The sequence below is a fragment of the Antrostomus carolinensis genome, unplaced genomic scaffold, assembly GCF_000700745.2.
Source record: "Antrostomus carolinensis isolate BGI_N321 unplaced genomic scaffold, ASM70074v2 scaffold16940, whole genome shotgun sequence".
In the NCBI taxonomy this organism is placed as follows: domain Eukaryota; kingdom Metazoa; phylum Chordata; class Aves; order Caprimulgiformes; family Caprimulgidae; genus Antrostomus; species Antrostomus carolinensis.
In genome coordinates, this window is record NW_010286678.1 from 10,110 (window position 1) to 24,233 (window position 14,124).

At 41.5% G+C, this 14,124-nt stretch overlaps 1 protein-coding gene across 1 annotated transcript in view; it reads right to left on the bottom strand.

Annotated features, from left to right (window-relative positions):
- Positions 1 to 363: 363 nt before the first annotated feature.
- Positions 364 to 14,124, bottom strand: part of LOC104531975 (V-type proton ATPase subunit S1-like protein) — a 16,748-nt gene continuing 2,987 nt past the window's right edge. Inside the window, exons 2-7 of the mRNA XM_029087230.1 lie at positions 11,037 to 11,077; positions 10,117 to 10,178; positions 8,098 to 8,339; positions 3,231 to 3,281; positions 2,228 to 2,471; positions 364 to 994 (exon numbers count right to left, since the gene is read on the bottom strand). Coding sequence (XP_028943063.1) covers positions 692 to 994; positions 2,228 to 2,471; positions 3,231 to 3,281; positions 8,098 to 8,339; positions 10,117 to 10,178; positions 11,037 to 11,077 — 943 coding nt within the window. The 3' untranslated portion in view covers positions 364 to 691. The remainder of the gene's footprint in view (positions 995 to 2,227; positions 2,472 to 3,230; positions 3,282 to 8,097; positions 8,340 to 10,116; positions 10,179 to 11,036; positions 11,078 to 14,124) is intronic.

Sequence of the window (14,124 nt, forward strand, 5' to 3'; positions counted from 1 at the left end):
GTTAAGGGTAAGCCTTTGACCAGATGTCTGCTGTTCTCCCGCTAGATCCTTACAGTAAGCTTCCAGCTTAGACAGAGAGAAGTATCAAGATGCTGCTGTACCGGAGCCATCACTATTTCATCAGTGTAGTGGATAATACACAGCTTATATGGCGCTGAAAACTCCAAAGGAAGAAAAGGAGTTTATGAGGACAAAGAGGAGAGGATGTAATTTGGAAAATAAAAGGAAAACATATACTGAGAAAGGAATGGATGCTATTTTGTCAGGACACGGAGCAGTGGGTGAAGTAAACATAAAATCAGGAAAAATCTCGCCTTCTGAAAGAATAAGAAAAGAGATTTCTTTATTTATTTGTTTTGCAATTTTTTGTATCTTTATTTAATTTCAAAGGCTCCAATACTGATTCCCTCTTCAGGACTTGGTAAGCTGGCTGAAAAGATATGCATTTTGGTTTTATACTAGAGGAATAAACTCCCATCACATGAAATTTCTTACTCACAATGGAATTGTTTTCTCTCCTCTTGTTTCCCAAGGCATCTTTGAGATGGTTATCAGTAAATAACAGGCGGTAACTGGCAAAAAGGTCTGTTACCTACTTTTCCCTTCATCAGTTAGTGAAATATCTGCACAAACTACAGGCAGTGCCAGCAGAATACAATAGCCCTTGTTTCACTCAGACAGAGGCATACTGCTAAATATAGATTTTACAGAACTGCTGGTTTCTAAGTTCATAGGACTCATTCCCATTGCTTCTTAGTGGCTCTTTCTCATCACCTATGTCATTGTCTTTCACCTGTGCAAAATAGGTAGGAGAAGCTTTGCATTCATAGTGTCTGTCAAGAGATTTCAGGTGGATCAACATATGAAGAGCATAGGCAAGAACCAGCAGCAGAATCAGCGACATAACCAATCCCATAAGTATTGCTGGAGAGAAGAAGGATGCACAGTCTTTTGCATAGGCAAAATGTCCTTCTTGAATGTTAAAACCTTGAATCTACAAAGAGAACAAAAGGGCTCATATTAAATAAAGTATTTGCTGTCTTGTTTACAAACAACTTCATGAATTTGCTCCTGATGCCAGTAAGAATTTTTAATTTAATATATGCTTATGGCAAAATTCTATCTACCAGTGCCAGCTGCAGTTAATGCTCAGAGTTTATCCAGGTCAGTCTTCTAGAAACCACCTAATCCTCTTGACTCTGCTGCCCAAAGGATTTGTAGTGGTGCTTTAAACAAAATCTTCTATGATCACTCTTGATAGCCCAGTAATATTTAAATATAAGTGTGGTACCTGTCAAGTTAACGATGCCTTTCCAGCATCATTTGTTGAGCATCTCCAGAGTCTCTGTTTCAAACTGCATAAACTTCAACATGACAATAAAGGAAATTTTCTCAATTGCCTACCCTAATATCAGATTTTTCTCACCAGATCCAAGTATGTGGCAGCAAATCAGCTAGACTACATGAAGTTGTGTTCAACCATGGCCAATACCAGTAATTCTTACTTGTGGCTTCATTTCTAACATGAAGATTACCACACTGGTATTCAGGGAATTGACTGTCTGCTCCACTAAATCGGTCCATAAGCATTTATCATATGGTGAAAAAAGGGGGATCAGCTTTCCCCCTTAATCCCCTTTTTCAGCTATTCATGTCCTATGACTTTGGTATCTAAAAGCAAGAAATCCTAGCCCAGTTATCTTGTGCTCCCTCATTGGCAAACACAGAAAAAATAGGCACTTGCAGAAGATTATTAATCTCATCCTAAAATAAGGACTTATAAAATGAGTCAGGGGAATTATCCACTGGCTTTACAGGCAGGCTGGAGTGATTATAGTCATGGTGCAAGGTTAAAATCACTAGGCATCAAAAGTTAAGTGAGATAAATCCCATACTTGGTGACTGATGCTGTTATTGACGCCAAGTTTAAGAGCCCAGCTCAGAGAGACATAACACTGAAAGTTAAATTCACTCCCCAAGCTAAAGGGAAACCTAATCAAGAGACTACAGAAAATCCATATGGATTTTCTATATATCTTTCTGTATATCTTTCAGTGCCTTTGACAGGAAGATAAGTATAATAATTTAAGTCTTCATTTCTATTTCAAGTTACATGGAGATCCTGTAAACTGTACATGGAAGATTACTGCACTTTCTTGGCAGTGAAGCACAAAATTTCCCATCAGTCTACCTACGGGATCCATTCAGCTTAATTCCATGACATTACCTGGAAATCAATAAAAGTGACTTCCCAAAGCTTTGAAAGATCATTTGCAGAGCTGGGTATGAGGAGTGCATCATATCTCTGCAAGCTGCTCACATGTTCACAGTGGTAGGAGTAACTTGACGGTGCGTATATTCTGGTTGCATTAAACGTCGCTTGTATGGAGTGGTTGTAAAGAAGTTGCAGTCTGTGTAAACTGAACCAGTTCCGAACAGACAGCTGGTAATAGGTGGTTGTTAATAACAATCTGAAAATATTGTATGGGAAGAAGGATGGGTAAGAAACCAAGTCTAACTAAGAGTTGTAACTAATAAATGCACACGTTGAACAAGACACATTGGTACTATCAGAGTTTTACCCATTTATATCAGTGGGAGCTCTATCTCCTTCTACTGAGTCTGCAAAGTTATTTGAGTTTCTTCACTGCTGCAGCTGGAGGATGTTGCTCCTTTCCCACACAGTGAGAAGAAATGCAAGGGATATTTTCTAAATTAATGAGAAAAGTCTATATGCAACATTGGAATCGTACTTCCATCCAAGACACGGAAAACTATTTATCAAGAAGTGTTGTTTTTTATGATTTCCAAGAAGCAAACATGAAGTAGGTGTCAGTCTGATGCCTGAGCTGCCCACACTACCAGTTCTTGTGGAAAAATTACCACACAAAAATGTGGCTAATTAGCAAGGTTTAGCAAAAATCTCAGGCACAGGAAGATTCTATTCAAGAGAGATGACCCAAACTTTTCTCATTAATAGAAAAGTCAACATCGAAGAAGAAATGCCTTAATAAAACAAGACAGACCTTGTCTGTAAAACAACAGACCTATTAAATGCAGGTGTCTTGATTATACAATAAACAGTTCTACATTATTTTTGCTTATATAAATTTTCCCAAAACAAACTGCACAATCAACTGCATAACAATGGGTATTAACATGCACTATTTTCTTTATCATCTTTATCTTTTCTTTAAACATCTAATATTTTCTTTATCATATAAACTTACCTAATAACAAGTCCCTTTAGATTGCCGATGTCACCAAACTTCAGAGAAAGCCTAGGCCAAAAAGCAAGTAACATCAGGCTAGGTAAAAACTTCAGAAATCTTAAAGTGAAAAAAGCAACACAAAAGATTAAGCACAGTTATACATGGAGCCTTTTGCTCAGTACACCTTTGAAGTCAGTAGAAAAAAGAAACTGGAATGATTAAATTATCCTCCAGTGAAATCCAGTAGTTCAGCTGTTAATTGGAAGGAGGTCTAGACTATCCAGAAAGAAAAAAAACTGCATGCTCAACTTTCAACATACTTCAATCCCACTGCTTCCAACATGGGTTGACAATGAGGTTAATTTTATCTGTGTTCTCCTTCTCAAGCCATGACATCTCAGTCATGAATCACTTCTATATGTCATTAGAAAGGGCAAACTGCCACATTACTCTCATTTTTTAGATATTAGAGCATAACAAACACAGATGACGTTTGAGTTCAAATTTCACACATGTGCATCATTAGAATAACATAAATACACTGACTGTGAAGCAGCTCTACAAAACTTATCTGCAGTGAGCATGGGAACCTGAATACTAAAGTGAAAGAGCAGGTTAATTGTAAACTAATGCATACTCTACCATCCTTCTACCATCTCTGGAATTAATGCATTGTAGCGCTGCATGATTGAGTGGCATACTTTTTTTGGCTTAACAATAATATTTTGCCTCTTAAAACCTGCATAATAGATTCTCAATGTTGACATAATATTTTCAGACTAAGTTAGAGACAAAACATAGTGAAACCATGCAGCATCTGAAAGACTTATGAACCTAAAGCTGAATAAAATATATTTTAAAACCCAGATAGCCCTATGATTTGATATGAGATCTGGACTACTTCTCATGGGCCTGATCCAGAAGCTAGTGCATAAAAAAAATCCTCCTATAGGTTGGATTATTATATTTGTCTAGCAAATGCATGTGTTCAGTGTCTTTTTGCCTATTTTTTCCCTGGCTCCAGCTACTTTGCCTTGATGAGACAGTATAAACCAGCTTGAAAGCTGGACTAAAGCCACAACAGATTATTGTTTTAACAAAGAAGGTTGGAGAAGGGAGAAGTTTAAGGGACTTTTCTGGGATGAGAAAAACTGGGCAATGCATCATGTAAGCACTCAGCCACCAACTGGGATAATTTAGGTCAGTCCTTAAACCTGAGATTACAGAGCAACATCCAAGCCAGTTTTTTCCTTTCTTTTCTACTACAGCCAAATGCAGGTTGACTGAAAATCTAACCCAAGACTTGTATCTGGCAATTACACTGAGTCTAACCCTGACTCACGAGCCCAGATAATCCGCTTTCTTATCCATACAGCCTGATTTCTACATGCAAGGACTCGATCAGTACTTAGATGCTATCAGTGGCAATGAATGAATGGATACTTGAAAAATACAGTTTCTAATGACTTGATACTTGGAATCTAGCAGAGATGCCACAGATCTGTTCATGCAATCTGTCAAATGTCCTGACAAATCCCTCCTAGCGAGAGCTCAGAATAATTCAGGTTTTTCTTGGTTAGGCACATTCAAAGGGCAGGAGTCAGTGGGACTAGTATTGTGCAGTGCATCCCAAATAAGCAAAGTACAGAACGTGCAAGAAAGCATAACACTCAGGAAGGGGCAGCACTTCCCCCTCTCTCTCCACAGAACGGAGGAGAAAAGGCTCAGTAGTCACAGTATATCTCTTGACCCCAGCAAAAACATGCTAGCTTCAACTTCAAACTAAGCATCAAGGTCCTGCCTGCCTTTAGCAGCCGTGTCCCTATTTTGAGGCTACTCTGAAAACTATGGGAGAAATAAAGAGACAGATCAGAAGACATGGCAGATAAGATGGCATTAGACCCACAGATTTTGAGATCAAACCTCAGTTATGGTGAAGCATTGATAAAAAGATATGTCAAGGGTATGCTGTAGAGTAGTTCTGCTTCCTGACTCTTCCCACAGCTTTTTTAATGAATCATGTGTTCTATAAATTCCCAACCATCTTCCAACACAATGCATCAAGCAGGATATACAACCCTGCCCAGCAGCTAAGACCCACGCAGCTGCTCACTCACTCTGCTCCCTCCACCCCACAGCAGGACAGAGGAGAGAACAGGAAGGGCAAAAGAAAGAGAACTCATAGGTCAAGATAGAGTTGAATACGTGAAGGAAAGAGGAAAAATAAGAGACCAAAGTTTTGCAAGGGCAATCACTGACCATCTCCCACGAGCAAATCGATGCACAGCAAATCTCTGAGCAACAGCCACCCTGGAAGACACAACTCCTACTCACTTCTTCTTCCTCTACCCCAGTTTTTATTGCTGAGCATGATGTTATATGGCAGCAAACACAACTTCAGCCAGCTTGGGTCAGCAGTTCAGGCATTGTCCACTCCCAGCCTCTTGCCAACTTAAAACCTACTGGCTGCAGGGGCAGAGTGACAGAGAAAGCCTGGATGCTGTGCAAGCACTGCTCAGCAACAGCCAAAACACTGGTGTGTGATCAACACTGTTTTAGCCACAAATCCAAAACACAAGAGAATTATCTCCCCCCCAGCCACAGCCAAGACAAGTCCCAATTTATTATAACTCTGTATTTACAGAATGAAGCATCCACTACTGTAATCAGACTACAGAAGTAGTGGCTGCCTGTGACAGACAGGCAGACAGAACAGTCTGCTCAAATCTAACAGTCTCCAAACAGCAGCTCCAGAAGGAGTTTGCAGTCCACCACTGCACTCTCTTTCTGATTTTTCAGAAACTATACGAACTTATAAACAACTATAAAACTACACTTGGTGTTTTGAAATCCTTACTTTTGCATGAGTATATTTTCTATTAGGTTACAATCATTACTAATAAGACTAAGATTATTTCTGAATTGCAGACCAGAAGAGAAGAAGGAATGTTATTACTTTTTATTTTTAAAATAATATTATTCCATTCTCCACCTCTGCCTGTCAAAACATAGTGCTGGATTAGTTCACATGCTGATGACATGAAATTCAGATTCCCTTGTTGAATACTCTGATACTACAGGCAGAAAACCTAGCTTCTTTTTCAATTATACTTCTAGTTTTCTTGTAACTTCACTAACATTTCTCTGCACCTTGGGTTAACCTTCACAGATGTATAATCTGAAAGAGGTAAGACCAAATTTTTGTGGAAACATCTTTAGACATACAGGGGAAATGTAGTACAGGAGCTAAATGAAACTGCTGGGTTTGGTCATGGTTTTTTTTATTGTTGTGTGTCATTAAAGATTTAAACTCCACTTATGTGGTAGACTCAATGCTCATGTTTGGCACATGCCCAGTTAGGTATCCACCTCCTAATTTTTAGACTCTTGCCTACCACAGTGGAATCAATGGCCTGGTATTAGACATGAAGCCAGTCAGCACACTACACGGAGGGAGAGAAGTGGTAAGGTACATGAGAAATGAAATAAACAAAAAAAACCTACATGCCTTCCTCGTATAGCCATGGGATTGGAGGATTTTAGATCCAGTTAGGTTAATATATAGCTCTCACACAGGTTTTGCAGGAGCAAAGCATTGTGCTGTTCATGCTGAAGGAATTAATGACAGACTAGGATGCAGAGTTCAGGTTTTCAGAAACTCTTCAGGTCACATGCAAATATGTAGTGAATTCACTCTTCAGCTTCAGCAACTCACAGATCACACCCTGAGGACTTGGGGCTACCTGTAACTGTTTCTAAACACACATCTGCATCTTGTACCAATGGTTTAAACTACTGCTGACAAACATCCTGTGAAGGGAGGGACTTTCTATAAGGGCAGTTAATGATAGAACAAGGGGAAATGGCTTTAAACTGAAAGAGGGGAGGTTTAGATTAGATATTAGGAAGAAATTCTCTGCTGTGGGGTGGTCAGACACTGGCCCAGGTTGCCCAGAGAAGCTGTGGATGCCCCCTCCCTGGAAGTGTTCAAGGCCAGGCTGGATGAGGCTTTGAGCAACCTGGTCTACCTGGGCATGGAAGGGACCTGGGGCCATGACAGAGTAGGGTGAGGAAGCTCTCGTGCAGCCAGGGAGCCAGGGGGATGAAGGGATGGAGAGCAGCCCTGTGGAGAAGGACCTGGGGACAGGAGCAGCAGGACAAGGGGGAGGTTTTAAACTCCAAGAGGGGAGATTGAGAGCAGAGAGAAGGAAGAAGCTGGTTACACTGAGGGTGGTGAGACAGTGGCCCAGGTTGGTCAGAGAGGTGGTAGAAGCCCCATCCCTGGAAACATTCCAGGTCAGGTTGGACGGGGCTGTGAGCAACCTGATCTGGTTGGAGATGTCCCTGTCACTGCAGGGGGGTTGGACTGGAGGACCTTGATTCTTCCCCTCTACTTTGTTCTCCTAAGGTCCCACCTGGAGTACTGTGTCCAGTTCTGCAGCCCCCAAGGGTGTCCCTGCTGATGGCAGGGGGGTTGGAACTGGATGAGCTTTAAGGTCCCTTCCAACCCAAACCAGTCTGGGATTCTAAGGGATAAGTAGTAATGCATGGCCAGCCCCAAAGCCTCCATATTCAGCATAGGATCCCCTATTCAACCTCGCAAGCAGCTATGTAAAAACAGCTGGAGACTAAAGAGATCAACAGTTTCAGCCTCACTAAAAGCAAAACTGTCTGGCCACAAGGATTGACTACACCACTGCAAGAGATGAAAGACTAGTCTGAAAGTATATAACCCATGCTGCCCTGCTGCCTGCAACATCAGGCCATTGTAGGAAGGAGCTTGCCCCTGGGGCTCTACACCACATAATACAAGGTCTCTTTCCTCCGGTATGTATTTACTAGACTTGTCATCTAGTTCCACTGGCAGAGTAGAATGCCACCTTACATTGCATTATCTTCACTGCAGTTTGAATCTCCAACATCCACCGTTGCATGGACACCAAATGTCTTCTCAGTCAAATCCAGCTGTGAGTGGTTTGCAAATTTAATCATGATCCTCTTGGCCCAGAAGAGAATGCAGGGAATGCCATTAACCGTGACGTTGAGAGGGCTGTAGTGGCTCTGGGTGAATGGCCTCCAGGTTGCTCTTTCCCACTCTCCTTCCCTGCTCAAGTTGTAGCTGACAACCTGATTGACCACATAAAAGATCAGTTTCAGAAGATGAACATTTCAGGAGTAACTCTCAATCCTACTAGAATAAATAAGGCCAGCACTGGAGAGCATCTGTGGAGCCAGTTCTGAAGCAGTACTGACGTAAGGAAACAGAGAAATCAAACTAAGGAAGCAGAGAAATCTCTGACTAACCCCTTCCCACCATGGGAATGGCACCATACAGACCCCTAGCTTCAGCACAACTGGACAGAGAGCCAATATAAGGTGTATTTATTCTACTACGGTAGTATCACTGGGGCAAACCACATTCTTAGCATGCTCCCATCTCATCATAGAGTTGAGTAATATAAAAAATTGAATCAAAGCTAGAACCACAAGGTGTTCACCCCAGCAGAAGGCTCTCTGGGACACTCATAAGAATTACTCCAACACACTAAAGAGGACTCAGCTTGGGCCAACAACACAGATTACCATGCTGAAAGCACACTAGGTAGCTGTTTAGGTGAAAGAAATGTCCAAGTCTACATCCACCTGCAGACAGTCTGGCTCCTGACAGCTTTAAAAGGGATGAATGCCTGCTGCAGAACAGGATGGCTCAAGTACAGATCCCTGCCTTTACAAAATCAGTTGTTCACAAGATTAAAACATGGAGACTGCAGCTTCCATGTCATCTGTAGACATTAGAAAAATGCTATCCCTTCTAAGTCAAATTCCATAGCAAAAGGAGGACAATTTGGCTGTCAGGCAATATAATTTCAGACAGTGAGTCAGGGCTCAGAAAGAACTTCAATTCAGTTAAATTTTTAACTGTCATTCCCGTATTTCAAACTGAAATTTCCAGACACCAACTTTTTTCCATCTACACATATGTCCTACCTGAATATCATAACGTATACAATGTCTGCATGACTATTTTGCATGTCATATGACTAAGCAAGTTCAAATTGTGTACAAACAAGAGAGGTATTTTGAGTCCCCATCATAAAGGGCATCTTACCAAGCTCCAGAAGGGACACAGTTAAGCTCCAAAGCTTTGTCTTGGCTTAAAGAGAGATTTTTTTTTTCTGTTTAGATTAGCAAATCACGTCTCCCAGCTCAGACCCTGAAAGACCCCTTTTGATACTTGACCTTACACACAGCACAAGATTGCTTTAGGATTAAAATTAGTAAGTACTCACAGTAACAAGCTGCAAGTAAGGCAAGATCATGGTCAGAAAACGTGATGCAACAGCCAGCAAGAAAAGTGGACTATGACTGTCCTTTGTGTAAATGATAAGGCTGTCTCCTCAGAAATACAGATGAGAGAGATTTAATCAACAGGTTATTTATATGAGATTGCATCTTTTGCAGGGTTTTTGATAAGGAAGCCTTTTATGCTCAGTTTTTTACAAGACCTACAGGCTGAACACAGGAAAAACTCCCACTGAAATTAAACAACCAGCAGTTTTGCTTCAGCTATTCATTTAGTACCAAGTGACACAAGCAAAACACTGGCTGCAGCAGCCAAATGGCATGAATATGGATGATAGGATTTGCTTCTTTCAGTAAGACCCTGTGCCCAAACCCACTGCCAGTCAGCACCAGCAACGGCAACTGAAGTCTCACCTCACTTCTCAGAAAAGCAGAAGATATCTTGTACAGCCCGTGGTGAATCAGTATCACTCCATAATGATTTAGACCATTTTGTTGGCTATTTCTTGTAAACAATATATTATTTAATTCAATAATGCAAACATAAATATCTCAATGTGCTATGAAAAAATGTCACAGATCCAGTTCCTTCGAACATTACCTGCGTAATAGCTACTTCATTTTCATCAAATCTTGGTTTCACACCACCATCATAACGTCGACCTGCAGAAGAAAGCATGTTACTAGCCTACAGAGAAAACACCCAATCATTTATAAAAGCATAAACTTCCATCTTCTTCTGCAAACAATAATTATCCCTGCACAAAATGTGTATTTCAGAATATCTGATTTTGTTTTGGAAAATATTTGGCTTGATGTAAATACTGCCTTCAAAACATCCTAGTTTCTAGTTTGTCTTAGTCAAGCTACAACAAGGTCCCTCTTCTTTTATTTAACATCTTGCCACCTTTACTGGGAGAAACTCCAGTCCCCAAAAATGACAGGATTCAGCCCAAATACATATATTTATTCAGGCCAAATACACTTAACGGAAGCTGCTTCTTTCTTCATACAGCAAACTCTGTTGTCAACGGGTGTGTGTTGAATTGCACAGCAAAAGTGTGTAACTGTGGGTGGGAATTTCTTTCCCTGCACTGGCAAGAGATGGGAAGCTGTGACAAATAACCTGACGGCCTGACTGCTTGCCAGGAGAGTGAAGTTTCACAGATGGCAGATCATTTTGTGGACACTCTCACAGCTCCATCCTTCAAACATTTAACTCTGTTTTTGTTTGGTTAAAAATTAATAAAAATTTTAAAAAGAAATTAATAGTTCTTTCTCCCACATTCTCACTGTATCTCAGAGGCAGTCAGTAAATGATTATTTTAATCAGGCAAATCCTTTAAAGGGTACTTTTTAAAGAGGAATACTCTTTAACAACACATTTGACAGAAGAGTCACTAATGCAAACAGAAGCAGCATCTGGGAATGAAGATCTTTTACAGTCACACTAAAAGAGAGCCAGTATCCAGCTATTCAGCCCACTGAAAAATAAATAAATAAATAAATAAAAAGCCTTACCATTCCTTTGCAGAGCATCTTGATCTGAAAATGCAGGTGAACTAGAAGAGAGGAGAAAAATATTTACTGTATAGCAACTGGATTTAAAGTCTGCAGCAAGTTTACTGCAGAGAGTTTCTCTTCCTGCTGCATTCAATAAAACATTCAAAATGTAAATTAGATCCTTGGCCAGTTGATGTCACAGTAACAGGGCAAATTAATCCCAAAGCCAGGCTAAAAATGCCTCATTTTCAGAGATCACTCAGGTGGACCAGCCCCGCCAGGCATTCCCATGTCTCACCATATTGACTAAAGGCTTCATTACCCCTCTTGTCCCTTTCCATGGGACATCAGTTCTGGGTTAGAGACTGAACCAGCTCCAGCCCACAAGCAGGAGAACACAAGGATTGTGCTGCATCATCCTCATCCCCCAGTGAGGATCAGAGCAACATGTTGAATTCATCCAGGACAGAGCAAATGTGCAGCCACCTAAAGACAGCTCCTGAACGGTTCCAGGCAAACCCAAATCTCACAGAAGCCAGCTGCAAGGTAGGGAGCAAGTGAACACAGCTCAAGTAACAACCAGCTCATGAAATTTTCAGCCTTTGATTTTATTCTTCAGTATAATTTAGGGATAAATCCTCAGCTGGTGTAAGTACAATCTGCTCTCCTCAACTAGAGAATCAAGCACAGTAGATTCATGTACATCACCAAAAGACCTAGAAGATCAAAGCCCAAGAAACCAGGCTCTCCCTTAGGACAAGACTCCACTTTGTGAGTCACAGGAACACATTCCTGTCACCTCCACACCACAGCAGCTTCCTTGGGACCTGCAGCCCCCTCCAGTGGATTGATCTACTGATCTGATGACACATGTCCACTTCTCACATCTGCTGTCAGCATTCTCTGGAGGTCAACACACCAGCCCTTCCACACTCACATCTGAGTATGATCCCACAGAGACCCTGTACAGACCACCATACTCCTGCCCACACAGTGCCTTCCAGGCCACAAGCGATGGTGGAGACGGAGCTGCCTCACAGCCCCTTCACATGGAAATACACTTTCATCTTCTTCTCTGGTCTTGTTTCTTACTGGTTTTCCAACCCACCACAAAAAGATACATGCAAACACCCACACATAAAGACTAGAAACAAAAGCAGTTTTCAGTATTTATGAGTAAATTGTACCACAAGGTATCTGAATTACAGCGTCAAGCCTTGGCCTTGCTTGGAAGTCCTTGAACAGCTGGGTGAACCCACTCCCTGATGGACCCCCTGGGTAGGGGAATCTGTGCCACCCACTAGCATGGACTTCAGGACTGATCCCAACCTGATTTCCATCACAGTGTCCTTAATAGCAGGTAAGTCCAAACAAACACCAACAAAGAAGAAATGTGGGATGGGTTGGAAGCTGCTTTGCCTGTTGCCATGCCTGTGTGGCTCTGTCAGCCAGGGAGTTTCATCACACTGAATCTGGCTTGCCCGAAACCCACAGAAATGTCACCATTTCACACGCAATGTCTTGCTTACACTCAAGGTTCAGGAGGGCAGCGGGCTCTTTCTTCTGATCAGTGTCTCTCCAGCAAGAATGTCATTCCGCAGGCATACGCTCCGCTGCCACAAATAGATCAGTTGTCTCCCCCTCAAACTCCTCAAATCCAGAAGGCAAAATCGACAAGAGTGACGTGGAGTCTGTGTTCCAGCTTGTCACTTTGACACCAAACACCATTCTGATGAGCAGCTTTGCTCCAAACTATCAGGCAGGCTCTGTCCTTTCAGCAACCAGGGCAATAAAGCAGAAGAAGACAGTCTCCAGAGAAAACATAACACAGCACAAAAAGACATCCAGGCTCTGCAGCACCGCAGCAGCGGCTGTGATCTGAGATGGAAGGACCTTAAAAAGACCTTACGTTCAGAAAAAGTTCAAGGTAGATAACACTTTTTAAAATCAGTCTGTCAGTTTATTTACATATAGTGAGACCAACTTCCTCCTCAGCTGTAGCTGTTAAATCCCAGTGATTTCAAGGGGGCTGTGCAGTTTCAGAGTGGGTCCCACTGTCTCCCACTGCCCTTTGGGTGTCAGGGTTAGCGCTGGGCTAAGGTCTCCAAGCTGCTCAAAGGTCTCACACCAACAGCAGCCTTCAGAGATGGGTGGAAATAATCCTCATTTTGACACACTGGTAACAAAACCACACAGCTAAAATGGACCAAACCTTGTTTTCTTGCTCAGGTAAAACTCTCTCTTAGGTTGTTTAACAATTAGGAACATGGGTTTTGTGATTTGATGCAGTCTTAATTTTCTTTTCTAGACTTATTTCATGACAAGTTGTGCCTTCAGGCTGGAAAAGGCAATTTTGGGGCTTTTTTCCATGATAAATGGCTAAAAAAATGAGGCACACCAAAAAGAAATTAATGTAAATTATTTTGTTATACTAACTTTAGATATATATAGTTGTACCTATATATGTTTCGTTATGTTTACTTATACTTTTATCTCCTCCCTATATACATAATCAAAAGCTCACCACCTATTACTCCAGTTTGGAAATCACCATGCTGTAGTGTGCAGCCTAAAACATTGGGATGAGAAGAGACTGGCATAAAGTTGTGTAATTCATCTAATTCCCTCACTGGACTTGAAAGGTTTTTATGTTGTTCTGAGAAGAGGAAGGGTTATTTTTGATTTCATGGTTGTCAATTAAAAAAAAATAATAAATCATTACTTAGCTTCCCATCTGGGATAAGGCTAATACCATGGTCATGCCAATTAAATCACCTTCAGGAATGCTGACTGGTAGGCAACATCAAACCTTGAGGAGAGCATACAATGAATATATGAGGCACAACTCATTGTGAACGCCCCTGTGGGGCCACATCCTGAGCAGAATGGTCATAAACAGCCTCCACACTGCCCGCAGGGACAAGTTGGGAGCTTCTGACCGTGCAGTTTGATTCCTCTACAACACATGTCAATCCACAGCAATGAACAGGCTCGCTGCTGCACAAGAAACGTCAAGTTTCTGCTCTCAGCACGAAAATACTCAAGTACAGATGAATGTGCACAGCTAATGAAATATTCATGCTTTCATGAGGAATGTAGTGGAAAG